Below are 17510 nucleotides of genomic sequence, written 5' to 3'. Positions count from 1 at the left end.
ACAGGGCACACGGATCTGGACAGCACTCGGCCAGCTCGGTGGCACAGCACCACTCAGCTTTCCTCCTTTCTTTCCCTCGCACAACTTCGTTTTGGACACCAATGCCGCCAACACTGCAGAACCGGGAGACGAGCCCTTAAGTGTTATTGCACTATAAAAAGAAAAATTAGGAGTTTTGAAGGCCAGTTTGGCATTAAACAAGTTCTACAGCTTTACTGCTAAAATGCTCAGGGCAATGTAAAATGTGCACGTACTCCACTCAGAGGAGACAGATGCACAGTTGGAACTGCGGTAAACAGGAGCAGGAGGGCAAGAAGAAAAAAGGACTCACTCACAAGTAATGCACTCACCTATTTTTTTCCAGTTTATTGTGGACTTCCCGTGTGCCCGCCCTGAGTACAGACAAAAAGAGAGCAAAAAAACAACAAAATGAACTATGTGGGATAACAGGCACAATGAGAACTGCATCCAGAGTAACAGCAGTTCAGAATAAGCTAATGAAAGCAGTATTTTCAAATGCTACAGGACGAAAATTAACCCCTTAACAGAAACATTTTTTTTTCCAAAAATGGCACCAAAATGGTCATTTAGTAAATGTGCCGCTATCTGTTGGAAAAGCAAAAAAAAAAAACATTTTGGATGAGCTCAGCTCACCTTAAACCAGACACCAAATGCCAGAAAACACAAGCTGAACGCGTCACGAGCCAGAAATGACAGTCGGCTTATGACGAGCCTGACTCGTTCAAGCCTGCAAGAGGGTTAAGGTTCAATCCTTTGGGGTCATCAAGTTTCACGAATTTCATGTTCTTAAAGTCTAGAACTCTTTTATAATACCAGATGCCACAAATAAAACCACTGCTCCATATATATGCTAAATGAAGTAATTATATATGTCACACTTCAATCTCTTCCTTGCAACAATTATTTGACCCTGTAAAGAAGTGCTCAAGGCAGTCTCCTGGGTGGACATGCCTTTCAAATGCCCTAAAGTGAAACACAGTCTCATTTTTGCTACTGGAGTCAAAATATTAACTCCCTGAGTCTACTGAAGACGAAATGCAACTGTTTTCACCGCAAAAATTGTCTGTGCTCTCAATAAAACAGGCAGGTTTATTCCGTAAAACAAGGGCATAGAAAATGTCGCCACGAATGGCCAGAGTCCCAAAGTTCCTAGTAAACTTTGTGAGTCCATCTGGGAACAAAAAAAAAGTAAAAGAACTAAGAAGCATGAGTTGGAAGAACCCTCAACGGATCCCACTACATGTCTAGCAAGGAACAGCCTCGAGTTCAGAGGATTAACAGGTGCCAAGAGCCTGACGGGAGCTGCCTAGCATAGGACTGGAACAGCCTTACTTTCTTCGGTAGAACCTAGCTAAAAACCACTAAAACTTAAGACTATTACATACAATTGAAGCACTGCTTTACAATGACTACATTTTGGCTGAACACGTTCCACTACAGTGAAGTGCCAAGTAGGATACTCAAGAGAAATTTTAGCTGCAGGAAACACACATTACCATGGTATGATGAAAACTTCAGCCAATAGTTATACAACCAGCTCGCACATAAATACGCAGTACTGCATTTGCTCGAATAATCTGAGCCCTTGCGTGATTTGCCCACCCCTAATTTATTACCCGGATTTATAAGAGAAACTTTTACTCGCATACTTAGTGCTTGCTGCTGCACAAGCACACCAGCATGCACACGGGTGCGCGCAGGGCAGGTTTGACAAGGCCGGCACGGCCGTGGCCATGTCGCCGTATGCGAAAGGTGAGTGAGTGATGTCTTAAAATAAAAGTAGGTAATTTGTTTCTAAATTGGTCCCAATAAAGAAAAGCCTAATGCGCTCCATTTAGCTAGCTCGCTCACGCCTGCGGTCGTTTTATCATACGAACGGCTGCAAGAGCAAACTTCTGGTAGCCTCCAGAGCGTGCGTCACGTCAGAATCCGAAACTACCAAACTACTGGCTGTTCTGTTTGCCGCTACTCGGCCAGGCCGCATGCGAGGGCGCCGTTTTATCGCCTTGTATCTCCATTTGTCTCTGAGTGCTGGCTCTGCGATTGTACCATTACGCATTTATTAGGTCTCTTCGATTTGGCTGCACTTTCTGCACCAGTTCAAGGAGTACGGCACTTTCACCTTCGTTTTCCCAGTGCAGCAAGTGCCTGCTGCACTTCCGTCTTCGTTTTGCAACAGTGCCAGCCTAGAGCAGCACTAGTTCTTGCACTGGCTGGCTTGCACTCTCAGAATTGAAAGTGCACCTGTAGTGCAGCTGCAGTGCAGCTGTAGCGCAGCCCCCATGTGTAGGTCGGAGAAGATTTAGCCGTAGTTTAAATGAAATGATGACTATTCGTTCTTGAAAGGAGGAGGAGGGTAAATTCATGACGTCATACTTGTAAACCTGAGCAGTCAAATCAAGTGCCATGAGCAGCATTTTTGAGCACATATTCGTAAATTATCTGTGCATATACATGCAACAACTTTTTTTGAGTAAAACGACAATTTCCTGCGGCTGGATCATAGCGACACTTAATGCGCTTTGCTGCTTCAAAATTCTTCACGTGGTTCGAGATTTTGGCGGCCATTGACGTCGACAGCACACGGCTGGCTGCTATTTGCAGGCTAGCAGACGGCTAGGCCTGCACTCGATTATTCATTTTGGAAGTAGCCAGTGGCAAGCTGCACTTGAACTGAAGCTGCACACTCGCGATACCACCGTGGAACTTATGGAACTAGTGCAGACAATGCAACCAAATCGAAACCTATTGCTCTGGGCTCAGCACGCACCGCCACGCCATCACACGGGGAACTACATAACGTCGGTCTGGGGCGGGCGTGGGGGGTACGTCGACTTATATTTGGAGTCAACTTTCTTTTCTTTTTTTGGCCAACACGAGAGGTGCGAAATGCGGGTTCGACTTATACGCGGCAATATACCGTATACATTGCGTGTTATGATCTTTTGAAATTTTTGTAGGGCGTATTTGCCAAATATCCACGTAATTTGTGTGCCCCCTTTTTTGAAGCCATAATTTTAGGGAAAAAGTGTGCATAATATGCAAGTTAATATGATACATAATACTTAAACACCTGGGAACTTTAAACTGGAGTTGAACTCCCTGCAGACAGCAAAACAAAAAGTGAAAAACAGCTTCACATAAGAACAGATGAAGGGTATTCAAAGCATCAATATTGGACCAAAGCTGCCTTACTACAGATCCCTTGCAGCCAATGAATTTAAAATTTTCACTATCATGGACCAGTCTTCCTCACCGTAAGCTGCGCCACCACAGCCAACGACAGGCTCAAATTGTGATATGAGTAATATCCATCTCAAAGGGAGGCAGTTATGAGCTAGACATTAATTTGACAATAAAAATAAGAACCAGAAGACATCTGTATAGCAATGGCAGCGATGCCTGTCTTCTAACTTCTTGCAAAATATGCAAAACACAGACACAATGCTTGGAAAAATTTCTGCTGTGAGGCCCATAAAGCAGTTCATAATGAACAAAATTAAAGAATTGATTTTATTACCCCAATGATTGAAAAATTTGCTCATTACAGGCTGATACAAATGCAGGGTGACTACAAAGTTTATAATTCCAAATTCCGAGGAAGAGGATCAAATTGCATGCATTAAATGCAACAACTGTCAGGTGAATGATAAACAAGATAGATACATAAGACGAAATAGCTGTTAAACAAATTTATGTCAAGTACGTTAAGAAAAAACTGCTCACACAACTATAATGAGTGCTGTTCTTTAACAGCAAGCAGAAGCTGTGCACTTCAAGAGGAAATAGCACTATAGAACAAACTGTAAACTATGCCTCACGGAGTAGTATTTTTGATGAATTTGCACTAGGTAAAGTTAAGAAAATGAGAAACTTGGGTACCAGCCTCTTTGCCCACAAAGTTCTTATTTTACTGCAAAAATTGAATGAGGTACTATTAAGAAGCAAATGCACTGGTAACAATGATAAGGGTAAAAAGTAGAAAAAAAAAGAACCAACAACTGGAGGGGACACTTAAGTTCCGCCTTAAGAGTGTGAAGTGATAGTGCTACTGGGTTAATGCCCATATGTGCAGAATTAATCATTTTCTACTTTACAGTCATGGTTCACTGGGAGTCCTCATACCCCACCTGGCGCAGTGGTGTGGTGGTGCAGCGGTTCAGCGATGCGTCACTGCCCTGCGATGGCAGGTGCTGTTACCGGTGGGGCTTGTGAGACTCAGGCTGCTCTTCCCAAGCAACCCCCGGCAACCAATCAATAATTTAACTGCCTTCTCTTGCAACCCACGAGAGGTTGCTCGGGAAGAGCAACCGGAGTATCAAGCCCCAGCTCCTCTGGGGATTTTTGCAGTGTGTTGATTGCACTGGACATCACAGTGCTTTTTTTTTTCTTTCAATAAAAATAAGAAGGATCGATGCAAAAATAAAATTTGATGAAAAAAAATTCAGAATTTTGGTAATACACAGTTTAAAAATTAATAAGGAATGTATATTTCAAGTATGGCCATAATCTGTGCAGTAGAAATATAGACATTTCGTAAGTTTTTTTTCCTGTGAAGATGGCATGCGAATCCGTCCCTGGCAGAGCCCAAAAACGTAGTTTTCAACATGCAGTGCAGTGGCCAGAAGACGTATCGCCGTTAGTTTCTGCCCCTTCTGGCTTATTGATGCGTTCTGCCAAGACTGCAGCAGAAAGACATTAAAAGAGCAAGCAAAAATCATACAATCCTAGCGTTGCTAACCATAACTGGTAAGCAAACCAAAAGTAAGGCAGCGATTAATGGAAACACATCACATGACCATTGAAGACTAAATTCTAGCCTATAATCATCACAAGAGCTTGAATTTATGGCAGTTCACGATGCGTATCTTAAATCTCATATCATTCCCACTTTAATTGAAAAAAAAAAAGACCCGTGGAATAATATTACAGCTGTTCAAGCCTTTGAAATAATTTTTCTCAGTTCATATTTTCGGGCCAAACTGCATAATTAGGAAAACTATCATTTTTCATACTACATGGCAAAAATTTATTTTGATGGTGTTCCTGGACCAAAATTTTGCAGAGAACAAGACAATGTACTTATTGTGCTCATTTTAGTAGAATTTCATGCCAAAATAGTCAAATCTTTAAATAGCAGTTACAGCAACAAAAAAAAAAGCGAATGTTGCATTTAAGTGACATAATTTTCAGGAAAAAGTTGTCATAATACAACAACCTCTTCCCCTTCCTCACGTAGGAGGAGCTTTCCTGGGGTCACCTATGCCAAAAAAATGATTAAATTGCAAGCATTTTGGAAATGACAGTATTCCTAAAATCAAACTCATTAGCTCATTGCCATGCCAACAACAGTTCTCGCAGTCGTTACAAAATATTGAAGTTTTGGCTTAATCTTAACAGCATAAGGGTGCACTCTCCCTGGAAGTCACGTTTCACCCCCTTGAGATTCACGCAAGTAATGATGATGGAAAAATCCTGCCTGGGTACAAATCCTTAAATAACAAGTGTTGACACATATTGGTGTTACTATTTGATTAGCATTTGATTGGCACTAGTAGCCAAGATATTATATTTATTTTTGCTGCCTGTAAAAAGTACATCAATATTAAAGGTTAACTGAAGTTGGACATAACCAATAAAACTGTCAACCATCAATGTTTCACGTGGAGTGAAAACAATGAACTACTTTTAAATACTGAAAAAACTAAAGCAGTTCTTTATCATGCAAGACAATTAGCCAGAACTTCAACATTAAGATTGGGAACACCAATATAGAGACCAAAGAAATGATTAAAACACTAGAAATACTTTTTCACAATCACATCAGCTGGAACACTCAAGTAGAATCTGTTGTCGCTCATCTGTCTAGGTGCAATGGCATTCTTGCTAAATTCCAATACTTCCTTCCTGTCTCAGTAAAGTTAAAGATATATAACTCCATTTTTTGTTTCATTTAAACTACTACTGTTCTTTGGTTTGGGGCACTACTACAGAAACAAATACGCGTAAAATCTCCATGTTACAAAAAAAAAAGCTGTCCGTTACATAGGCAATGTTGATTACTGTGCTCCTAATGATCACCTATTTTCACACCACCAGATTATATTAGTTCATAGCTTGTACGACTATTATTAGGAGCCAGATACAAAAAATCTCTGAAATATGATAACCGGGGGTTTCTAGACTTAACTACTCTCACGCGAACTGTCCCGCTTTATATCCCCCAAAATATAGTGAAATGATTTATTCATTTCTGACGCACCAGCTATGGAAAACAGATGCTGCGTTCAAACGTTCCCCACTTACTAAACCAACTACAGTCTATGATTGATATTACAAAAAACAACTTGTGCAAAATTCCAGCCGTGTGTGTAAAAAGTGTTGTATGAAGTGTTAGCCGATCATTTTTACATTTGCAATGTACTGTGTCTCATTTTCCTGCTGTATGTCATGTAAAGGGGGGGTTCGAGAGTCCCTCAAGTGATCTCCGAACACTTTTTACCCAAGCCTACCCACATCTAGGATGTAAATAAGCAACTTCAACTTCCAACTTAACAGCTATAGGGAACACAGCTAAGACATCTGAATGAAGAGTTGGTTTGTTCACTACATGAAATAAATCAGTCAAATGTGCAAATCAATAAATTCCACTGAATTTAAATAGAACAAGCAGTATAAATTAACTGAGGAGCAATGAAAATCACTAAAAGATAAATGTTAAAGGCAGAGCTCAACTGCTATACCACTACTGCATCGACTAACGAATGTTCATTTCCACATGGTTTTGTGATTTGTTTTATGCCCCTCTTGCACGGACCAATCTGGCCTGCAGTATTGTGAAATAAATAAAATAAAATATGGCACGCAATAAAGAAAATCAACAGAAATCCCAACAGAAGCTTCAAACAGTTTTGAGAGCAAAATTAAAGCTGATGGACTGTGATGTCAGCATTTTTTATATAGCTAAAAGAACACCACAGCCCATTTTGTAGAAGCAGGTCTTTCTTGCACGTTATAAATACTCCTGTTGGGAGGAAGTTTACTGCAATATCTGCATGCAGCCAAGTTTCTGTAAACATGATCAGCATCATCGATAAAGGAGAAAACACAATTTCCCTTCAACATTATGGTGCAAAAGTGTGGCTTTTTGGGCTTGTTGGTGCATGATCAAGCAAGAGAATATAGCGCAAGAGTAGACTTTGGTGTATAAATATGTTGCATGTGTGAAATAAAATTTGTTGGAAGTTAGCGCTTGTGTTGTTCGTTTCTTCTTGTGTCCTGTCTACTCTATGCTATATTCTCTTGCTTGACCATTATGGTATTTCTTTTACATTACAAAAATCTTACTGGGTACGCTTCAGTTTAGTCTTGAAGACTGCCTGTTTACCTCAAATGCATAACATGCAATATCTTTTAAATGCATATATACCATATTGATTATATTACGGTACTGTACCGTGCAGAATACAGTCCATGGACTAAACCTGCCTAAAAGATAAAATTATGCACTTTGCGGACTTCAACAGATGCAAACATTAAAAGTATTCATTTTCAAAATTGCCCATTACTATACAGTGTGCTAAATGCAATTATTTCCAGTAACAAAGTGTCTTTTTAGAATAAAATTTGCATTGTGATTCCATCATTAATCTGTAACTTAATGCTTTCAAGAGTACTTATTGACATCTTGATTTTGAAGAATATTATTTTGGCAATTTGCCCCTAAAATGAAAATTAAGCATGTGGTTAATCATAGATGCCTAACTACCATAATACATGTATTACTAAATGTTTCATCCTGTAGGCAAGAAGACAGTGAAGTCCGTGCAGTATAAAAATCTTAACAGTATCCTCGAAAGGAATGTTCACTGCACTCTGCCCTTTTTGGAACTAACTCAAATAATGTTGGCTGCTGTATTTCTCAGCTTTTATTTCAAACCCAACCAGATGGACTTCCGCCGAAGATTTTCGCATTCAAATGACTTCTTACAGTTGGCCCATGCCAATTATACACTGGGCACAGAAAATCAGTTTTCGTTTTGCAGTGGGCTGCTGCAGGTAACAAAGTGCAATGTTTCTCATTAAGGGGCAAAACTTAAAATAATTTGCAAATTTCTTCACTTCTGTGTTTGCTTTCTGAAAAAAAAAAAAAAATGTTTGTGTGGGAGGGATTACATACCAAGGCTGCAATGGGCTATGGATACGCCGTGGTGGAGAGCTCCAGATTAATTTTGACCCCTTGGGGTTCTTGTAACGTGTTCAGCCATTGTAAGTGCGCGAGGCATTTTTGCATTCCGCCTCCATCGAAATTCAGCCACCCCAGCCGAAATTTGATCACGCGTCCTTAACTAAGCGGTCAAACGCACGGCAAAAAAGCCGCCATGGCAGGTAAAAGATAAATCTCAAACCATAGGATCGAACCTGATTTCAACCAGCAGCTAGGTGACTCACACCTCCTCCATATCCCATCGATCTAAACACAACTGTTAGTAAACGATAAAGTTAAAGATTGGAAGGGACACTTAAGCTCTGCCTTAAGGGTATATGACGCAATAGCGTAATGGATTAAAGCCTATATATGCAGAATTGGTCATTCTCTACTTTGCATTCATAGATCCTCGGGAGCACTCGCACCACTCCTGGTGCATTCGCATAGTGGTGCAGCGGTTACAGGTGCTGCCACCGGTGAGCCTTGTGCAACCCAAGTTGCTCTTCCCGAGCGACCAATCATTAATTTAACTGCCATCTGCCATGGTGGGCAGTCTTCTCACAATCCGGTGGATAGGCTGCAATGGCACCACAAGGTCACATGACCTAGGTAGCCCACCTGCCTTCTAGGTTGCTTCTCTCGGATCTTTCATGGATTTTGGTTCACGGTCAACGACGCCGAATTTTCTGTGACACAATCTCCTTAACACTATCGCATTAATAAAGGGGCAGCACATGTTTGCCTAACATGATGATGTACCCTTGGGAACATGACAATGTTTAGATACCTGCCCAAGAGCAAACGGACTTAGTGACTGTACCAAAATGTGGGCATTCGTTATCAATATGCAGCTCTGAATCTTCAGTTGGGATACTTTTGAGGATAAGAAGAGGGGATGCTGCACACCCTCAGCAGTGATAAGATTCCCCCTCTTGTTTATCTCTCCGTCTCCTGCTCATCCCCTTGCCCTCCTGCACACCTTCACCCCATGACCCTCGTTTTATCCTCTAGCAGGAGACGATAACCCATAGTTCAACTCTTTTTGTGAGCAATACATTCTTGTTAATTCAATCAAATGTCAACTTTTTAAATGGAATTTTTTATGTGTTTCTGCGAATTCCATCAATCTTTTCCCCCAGACAAGGTAAATAACACAACTTCTTCACAAACTGAAAAAAAAGTAGAGGTGTGCGAATAGCACTTTTTCCAAACAGAATTGAAAACGAATACTGTAGCTTTGCTACCGAATTGAATATGAATAATATAGGTAAAAACTGAATCGCATACGAATCAAAGATGTTTATGAATATTCGCTACTCGTGTGAATATTCAATGAGCAATCGTGACAAACAGCAAAGCGCTACCATCGCAGGTATAGCTGTATCTATTAAAAGACACAACACTGATCTCCAATTTGGGGAGGCCCAAACACGAAGTCGGTGTATGAAGTTTATCACTGTCATGTTATGTGCATAGGAAAAGTACCTTCTACGGGAAAGTGTAAAGGCCCCGTGTTGCAGAAAAGTCAGTGTCGGTGTTGCAGTCAGCATGACAGAGAAATTAGGACTAGTCAAAAAGGTGGCTGTTACAACAGGCTCCCTGGCGCCACACCAACAGCGCATCGAAAACCCCCTGACCCTTGGGGTTGCAAGTCAGACACGCTGCCGCTATCCCACGCAGGCATGTTCGTATGGCTTGGTTAAAGCAGGGCTTTATATGTACATCGTGTCGTCTTTCACACAATGATTGTGATAGAGGAAACAGTGTCCATGTCTGCGTGGGCAAGAGGAACCGCTGTCACATCACACCTTAAAGGCGGAGCTTAAGTGTCCCCCCAAATTTTGCTGCAGATAACGGAAGATAATAAACTAGCGCCACATGTCAATGCACAAGACGGGCGAAAGCTATGTATGAGGCATGGCCTCATGGCAGCATGGTATGCGATGTGTATGGTGCCCATTTTTGGAACAGTTGCGTAAGAAAAATACGGCACACCTTATTCGAACTTTAGGCCAATCATTCAAAAACTTAGACATATTCCATTCGTTTCAAATAATTTTGAACATACACTATTTGGCTCGTTCGAATAATTGAATAGGAGGATATTTGATTCGGTATTCAAAATTTCCAAATATTTGCACACACCTAAAAAAAAAAGTGATCCTTTCTATTTGTGTGCAGATGCTAGAGTTACACCCAAATTTTCATTTATTTCATATCAATACCTTCGCAAATATTTCTGAGCACTACGTACTGCAAAATTCATGAATAAATTTCAGCTGCTAGACATGTTCGTATGTGTGTAGTGAATGACACAAAACCTGGAAGGTCTATCAAAAGCCAACAGCATTTTTCAGAAAGCCGTACAAGTTTGCGTGCATGTGTGCTCACAAGAATACACCATCGGTGCGGGTGCATAAACTTGCGTTCTCAACAGAAACAAAATACACTTGAACTCATGCAAGAGAATGCTTCTATTGAGCTAATTCTGGCGCATTTAAGAAGCTTGCAACATGCCCTATTTAAATACTTATTTCTTAAGAGGCAGCACTACACTGCCATTCTTGCTGGGAGCACATAGCGAGCAGCAGTTCCAAACATGTAGAATAATATTTCACTGTGCAATTGCAATCAACGTTATTGACAGGCACTGCAGCACATCGTTTTATTAAACACAATTTCACCAAAAGAGGAAAACTATGAGATAGGGGGAGAAAACCGAGGAAGAGGAGGTGGCGGACGGTCTACGCACCCGCCCGACCGCCTCTTCTCCCGGCCATCGTCGCAGTGATTCGACGAGTAGGAATCCGAGGAATTGTCGCACCGCGATGCGTTGTGCAGTTGCTGCCTCGCCTGGATCCGAAAGTCGTCAGCCGCTGCGATGGCTTTGCTCTGCAGCGCGAACGTCTGGTAATCTTGCGGGATCTCGCCTGGGAATCCCCCGCAAGCGGTCAGCACACAGGACGGGAGAGCGAGCGAGGGAGAGAGAGAGAGAGCGCGTGTGTCAGGGAGTGGAGGGAGAGAGGGCGAACAGCGTGTTTAACAACAGCAGCAGCGCACGCGCGCGCGGCCGGTTCGCACTGCGCTACGTGGCCCAGCTAGCAGCACAGCCTCTACACCGCCGCTTCGCGCATTTGTATACCGTTCGATTCGAAGAAGGGCAGCTTCATGAACAGAGCACTCCATTGGAGGACGATACGACGCGAGGCAACGTTCGCGGCTTGTTTATCAAAGGAATGTGCGCACAATCCACGCAACCCCCCAACGCGCCTTTTCTTTCTTACAGGAAAGAGGATGAGGAGGCGCTGCGAGGAGAACGGAGAAGGGAACTCCCCGTCACACACACGCGCGCACGGCCGGCCGGAGGAGGCCGCATGCGTTCTCACGCATGTGCGCCGCGCATGGCACACGCGCACGACGACGCCCGCCAACGCTCGCGCGGGGAGGGAGGAAACAAAAACAGCGGCCGCTTTAGCCCAATGAGGAGTGTCAGGTGGACCTCTCAATGCGTCACGCTCGCGAGAGGGGGAGGTGCTCTCCTGAAGGCACGCACGACCACGCGAGCGCCAGAGTTGACGATCGAGGCAATGCATTGCGGTCGCAAATGATACGTGATAGGCAGCGTGCGCCACGGACAGCAGCAATGACCTGCGCGCAGGCTATTGAGCACGCCACATTTTCGCGATTTATATACATATACATCCACGCACGTTTTTTTTTTTTTCATTGCTCTGGGCGTTGGACCGGCCCTACTGTGCCACGTACAGGGCATAATAAACCGACAATAAAACTGAAGCAAAGATGAGACAAAGCCGCAGCCCGGGGCCGCCTGAAGTAAACGCGTTGTGCTCCAGCGGTCACAAACCGCACCGCGTTGCAGCGCACACGTAAGGGCACAAAAAGAAAAAAGGAAAGTCATGGAGTAGCAAGTACCGAAAAACAGATACAGTAAAAATAAAACGGTCACTGGCTCGTAGCGCGAACTAAAGCACCTGCGACGCTGTCCTGACGAGGCCGACGCGTTTGACGGCGCCGCTGTGTTGCAAAAAACAACACCCCACCCTGCGTAGTCACAGCACTCTCATCCGGTTATTTACATTAAAGCGCAACGGGGCCATCTTCCAACCTTCATCCCGCACACAGCCGCTATTTTCGCAGCTCACCGATGCGCTAGCGAGCACGGGCAAGGCCATTCTGACCCGCGAAGGTTCGGGGGAGCTAGGGGACGTTGTTTTCGAGTCCACTGACACATGCGTACCCGATGCGACCCTTATTCGGCCGACCGCGTATTAGATGCACTCGACGCCGCGACAGCGGACAAGGAGCGACATTGTTCGCCGACGAGACCCCATCCGCCCGCTTCCGGGCCCGATCGCGCACACACCCGGTGGCCGATCAAAGGCTTGAGCTCATCGCGATCGCCCACGAGCCGGGAAACACCGGACGGGCTCCCGTTCGCGATCACAGAGGCACACATCCGAGGCTACCGACGGTAATCCGGAACGAAATATCCTTACCACGTGCTTTTGCTTCCGATCTATATTCGATGTATTTGGCGGCTTCAAGCAGAGTATCTAAACTCATGTCGCAGAGCAGTTCCCGATGAATTCCGCACTCAGGTGGAGTCAATCCCGGTGGTGGCTTTGGCGAGCTACACGTCTTTTTCCACAGCAAACTAGAACACTTTCCTCACAAGATGGCGGGAGCTCATCAAAACACTCGCAGAACACTCCTGTAGTATGCCGACGCACCACGTGGTAACCGTGATTGACGTGCCACTGGAGCGCGTCCTTATGCCACGATCGTATTTCACGCGTCTCATATGCAGGCTGTTCTGGTCGTGTGGGATAATAAACACGTTTTCAGAAAAAATGAGACTGCCTTTAAGTGGTACACAATGTTGTAAACTGGAGATTTTAGCATTAAATCGCACAAATTTATCGCAAACGCCTGCAGAGCGGCATACGAATTTAACTAAATAATTGCTGGGATTGAAAGTCTTCAAACATGTTAAAAAAATTCCCCACACTCTGAGAAAGTGTATAGCCGATAATCCACATCAGAAAACAAGCAAATATTTTACTATGCGTTTAATGTAACAAAAACTGTGCTTGACTTGAGATAAAGGTATAAGGACGCTTGAAATGAAACATTTGATACGTCACGTGCTGACCAATGGGAGCGCGAGAAAACATAGCTAGTGGGCGGAGTTACAAAATCACGTGTTGTTGTGGATGTTTTTTCCGCGCCACGAGCATGACAACTGGCCGACCTTTACTCAAATCCCGTAGGTTCCGCGTTTTGAGCGTCACCAAGGGGCCATTTAGCCATCGAACTAATTGGATGGATCCGTGGATGCCGAGAACCGGAGTGCGTGAGGCCAAACGGGCGTGGGCGCTAGCCCACGGTGTGAAAAGCTCGCCTTAAATGGGGTCATGAACCCTAACCGGAAAGTTGCGCTTGGGATATGACACGCAGGCCACAGCTGTAATCAGATTCAGAACCGGCTAGGGACGAACACGTTGATGCCTGCGCCTTCACGCTTCCTGTGCTTGCCGACGTGCACGTTTTGCCGCCCCAGTGACTGACGTGATGTGCGCAGCACCCACGCGATAGGAGCTGGCTCTGCGATAAAATACTAGGGGCGTCCCCAGCTGCTTAGGGCTAGATTGCACTCGGTGTGTGTGGTAGGGCACGTTGGGTAGCCTGCTTTGAGTGATCGAAACATTGGAGAAAATGGAGTGGGGAATTCAGTATACCAAATGTTTTACCTTTGTTTCGCTCCGTTTCTTTGTAGCTTCACGTAGACGTAAGCCACACCATTTATTACATGTTGCCTCAGTCATAGGGATAAACAGCACAGAGACAAGTATCAACGCCAGTGCCTTTAATGCGAAGCTTTTTTTTTTTCCCCGTGTGTACATATTTCTGACAACGCACATATTTACAGGCTAGCAGAGCAAACAACGATTCGTGAACAGCTATTTACACGCTTATTTCTTTATTACAGAACTCCACCAGTGCACAAACAGGGCCGATACTGCAGCCTCTGGCAGCCTAATGTTGCACTTGCTTCGTTCTATTTTGCTCAGTGAGCGGAAATGACTCCAGTCAAGAGCACCTTTAATAGGAGATAGCCCCTGCCAAGGTCACCTTTTGCCAATACACATGTGCATACTAATTATGCATGTTAATGAATGTGAAAGAAAGTGCAACATTCTTGGCAAAAGAAGCAAGTGCCATTCTCACAAGCAGTATTGACACAAAAGGACAAGTTTTGTCCTTTTGATTCTATACAAATAACATATCACCTGCATATAACTATTTTGTGCATGTATGGAACCTGTATTTGGCTGCAACAGGCTTAGTTTTCCCTTCTAAACACAACTGCCAGCTCAGCAACACACCCAAGGTCCTCTCTGTGCATAGAACCTGTGAGATGACTCTGCGGTCAGTGTCACAGTTAGAAAAAGTGTGAAGCCGTGTTGTGCAAAGTGCTTGTGAAGCCATCGCATGTAGATGACATGTGCAAACTTGATGTTTGCCGAGGTGTGCAACTTCTGTCACCACAGCATTCTCTCGACACTGAAGTAGCCACATCAAGGCCCCACGGCTTTCTGGAATGTCGCAGATTGTGTCTTCAGGGAGTAATGATGAAACCCCGCTCAAGCATGTATAACCTGCAGGTAAAGAAGCAACATGAATTGCATCTCTCCCCACAACAAACTATACAAGGAAAAGAAAAATGATGATTGCAACATAAAAAATGACAAATAACTGACTGATCCACCAAATTTCCAGCAGTGAAATGTTTGATGCTTCTGCTTGTGGAATTTCACAAAATATGCTACAAAAAGGTCACCCTACTTAAGCTAAATTGCAAATTCCAGGCTGCAGCAACATGCCCAAGAAGCAAGAAAGCCAACTGTTAGTCAGTATGGAATTTACAATTAAGACAGTAAAATTTATTTCACCACAGTAGTGAAATAATTTCTTCTGATCTCATTCTTGTTTATTGATTAAAAAGTGCGAGTTGTATTTAACACATACATGAGGCCCTTTATTTTAGAAAAAAATGCCCAATTCTTCCTGAATCCTGTACCCTGATTGAGTTTTAGATTGGGCAAGCCTGATATCTCCCCGAAAACTGCCTTTCAGAAAGGCAGTTTGCCACTATAAATCAGCTTAGCTAGGGCACTATGCAGAAACTAGCAGCAACCACAAGCTCATTTAAAAATGGCCTCCACCATTATTATTGGTAGTCTAACACTAGTTAAACTGATTTGTTCCTGCCGATGCCCTTGCCACTAACAGCAAACGTTCACTTTTAAATGAAATCAACAAGTACCTGGTAGGACCTAGGCAACAAAGGCCAGATTTGCATAACTGCAACAAGTGCTATTTGTTGCTTGCCTGCACGCTTTAAAGTTTTTGTGCTAGTGCCTAACTGATAGTAGTGAAGGAAAAAAAAAAGCTGCTTTCACAGTTTAGATGTATGAGGCTCTGGGTGTCAAGGATGGGCACATAAAAACATCAAATGTAGATGATAATAGAAGTAAAACAGTTATTAGAAAAAAAAATTAATTAGCAGCATGAGAGCTCATAAATATTATTTTGATGAAGCTAGACTTTTGTGTGGGATAATACATGTCCTATAACAAAGGAGTGATCGTGCTTATTGATTTTACCTGTAAAAATAAAGAACCTAATTGCAAAAGAGTTTCAAGAAAAGGCTTTTTTTTTCCTCTATTTGAACAGAAGTAATGCCCAATTTTTATCCTTTAAATTCAGAAAAATAAAAAACCTGAAAACAAAGGGTTCCACAAGAACAGTGACACACCCCCCCACAATAAAAAAAGGGGGGGGGGGAATGCTGCATTTTGATGGAGGCAAAATTCAAGGTGCCCATGTAGAGTGCAATGTCTGTGTACAACCCTAGGTAGTTGAAATTCATCCACAGACCTCCAACACATACCTCTTTCTCTCTTGTTTCCCTCGGGGCACAGCTGAGATGTCCATGAAAAACTGAGACACTTATAGCACCTTTCCTTTCCTCAAAACCAATTTTCATTTTTATGAGGCAGCTAACCTCATTAAGTCCAGACACCTTAAACTACTGCATGTTTGCAAGGGGCGCCCCAAAAGCATACCTGTGAGCAACGAAATCATAGAAGTGGCAGAACCTGCTAACAAGAATGGTGCTATTCCACGCTGTTTTCACACAAAAGGAGGAAATTAACCATTTAATTCACTGAGCTCAACATGACGCATACCCCAGGTTTGGGGTGACATTTCTAGCAGCAAGGCACAAAAGAGAGAGAGCAAGATCAATGCACAGAGGAAAATAACAAGCGCACAACTTATTTCAGCTTTGTTGTCGAGGTTGGTTTAGGTTTTGGTTTTATGGCGTCTAACGTCCCAAAGTGACACAAGCCATGAGGGACGCCATAGTGGAGAACTCCGGATATATTTGGCCTCCTGAGTTCTTTAATGTGCATTGCCAATGCAGAGTACATGGGCCTCTAGCGTTTCGCCGCCATCGAAATGCGGCTGCCGTGGCTGGGATCAAACCTGCGCCTTTCGGGTCAGCAGCCGAGCAACATAAACCATGGTGGCTTTTTGTTGTCAGGAGGTAAAGTTAGTGACTTGAGTCTGGGTTTTAAAAATGACCACTTGAGCAATCTGCGCAGGGTGAAACGCTGCATGCGGGGACCCACCTTCTCTACGGTCACTTTGTGGAAGCGTCCGCGAATGATGGCATAGCAGGCCAGTGTCATCACCACAAAGAAAAGAAAGTAGCTGGTGTGGATCAGGTGCAGGTTGACTAGGGAACGATCACCCTGGTGAAAAAAAAGCACAGGCAGAGAAAGGCAATAAACCGAGGAAACAAATGGCTGTCATTATTATCACCAGAAAGCACCGAGTCGAAAAATCAGCCACAAATAATTTTAATGCTGTATGGACCTTGGCAATGAGTTTGCATAAATCCTTAGTTGCTTTCTGATAAAAACGGCATCAAGGTAGGCCACAGGTGTGAAAGAAATGTGCAGTGTCATTCTCTGACTGCCCAGTCCTGGGAGCTGTCTCAATGAAAAAAGCTCTTGAAACAAAAATGCTTTCTGGCCATATTAGCCATTGGTCAAAATGCACAGGAGGAAGAAAATGATGGCCGACCACATCACTTAAATGCTATGAACCACCACCTATCAGACTCTGCCATGGTGGCCAAAAGTGCCTACAAATGGCCTTACTGTCAGCACATGTGGGCTCCTGAGACCCT

At 43.6% G+C, this 17510-nt stretch overlaps 2 protein-coding genes across 5 annotated transcripts in view; both read right to left on the bottom strand.

Annotated features, from left to right (window-relative positions):
• Positions 1–12959, bottom strand: part of LOC144121229 (uncharacterized) — a 37343-nt gene extending 24384 nt beyond the window's left edge. For 3 of the 4 annotated variants that reach the window (XM_077654330.1, XM_077654328.1, XM_077654329.1), the window contains exons 1-3: positions 12748–12959; positions 10983–11160; positions 351–392 (exon numbers count right to left, since the gene is read on the bottom strand). In XM_077654330.1, the coding sequence (XP_077510456.1) occupies positions 351–392; positions 10983–11160; positions 12748–12814 (287 nt within the window). In that variant the 5' untranslated portion in view covers positions 12815–12959. The remainder of the gene's footprint in view (positions 1–350; positions 393–10982; positions 11161–12747) is intronic. The other variant, XM_077654331.1, reaches the window with a different exon arrangement.
• A 1143-nt stretch (positions 12960–14102) lies between these two features.
• Positions 14103–17510, bottom strand: part of LOC144121227 (transmembrane protein 248-like) — a 30204-nt gene continuing 26796 nt past the window's right edge. Inside the window, exons 6-7 of the mRNA XM_077654326.1 lie at positions 16948–17070; positions 14103–14910 (exon numbers count right to left, since the gene is read on the bottom strand). Coding sequence (XP_077510452.1) covers positions 14896–14910; positions 16948–17070 — 138 coding nt within the window. The 3' untranslated portion in view covers positions 14103–14895. The remainder of the gene's footprint in view (positions 14911–16947; positions 17071–17510) is intronic.

Source organism: Amblyomma americanum, chromosome 2 (assembly GCF_052857255.1).
Source record: "Amblyomma americanum isolate KBUSLIRL-KWMA chromosome 2, ASM5285725v1, whole genome shotgun sequence".
Classification (NCBI taxonomy): domain Eukaryota; kingdom Metazoa; phylum Arthropoda; class Arachnida; order Ixodida; family Ixodidae; genus Amblyomma; species Amblyomma americanum.
Note: the sequence above shows the minus strand (reverse complement) of the source record. Positions and strands in the feature narration are given on the sequence as shown.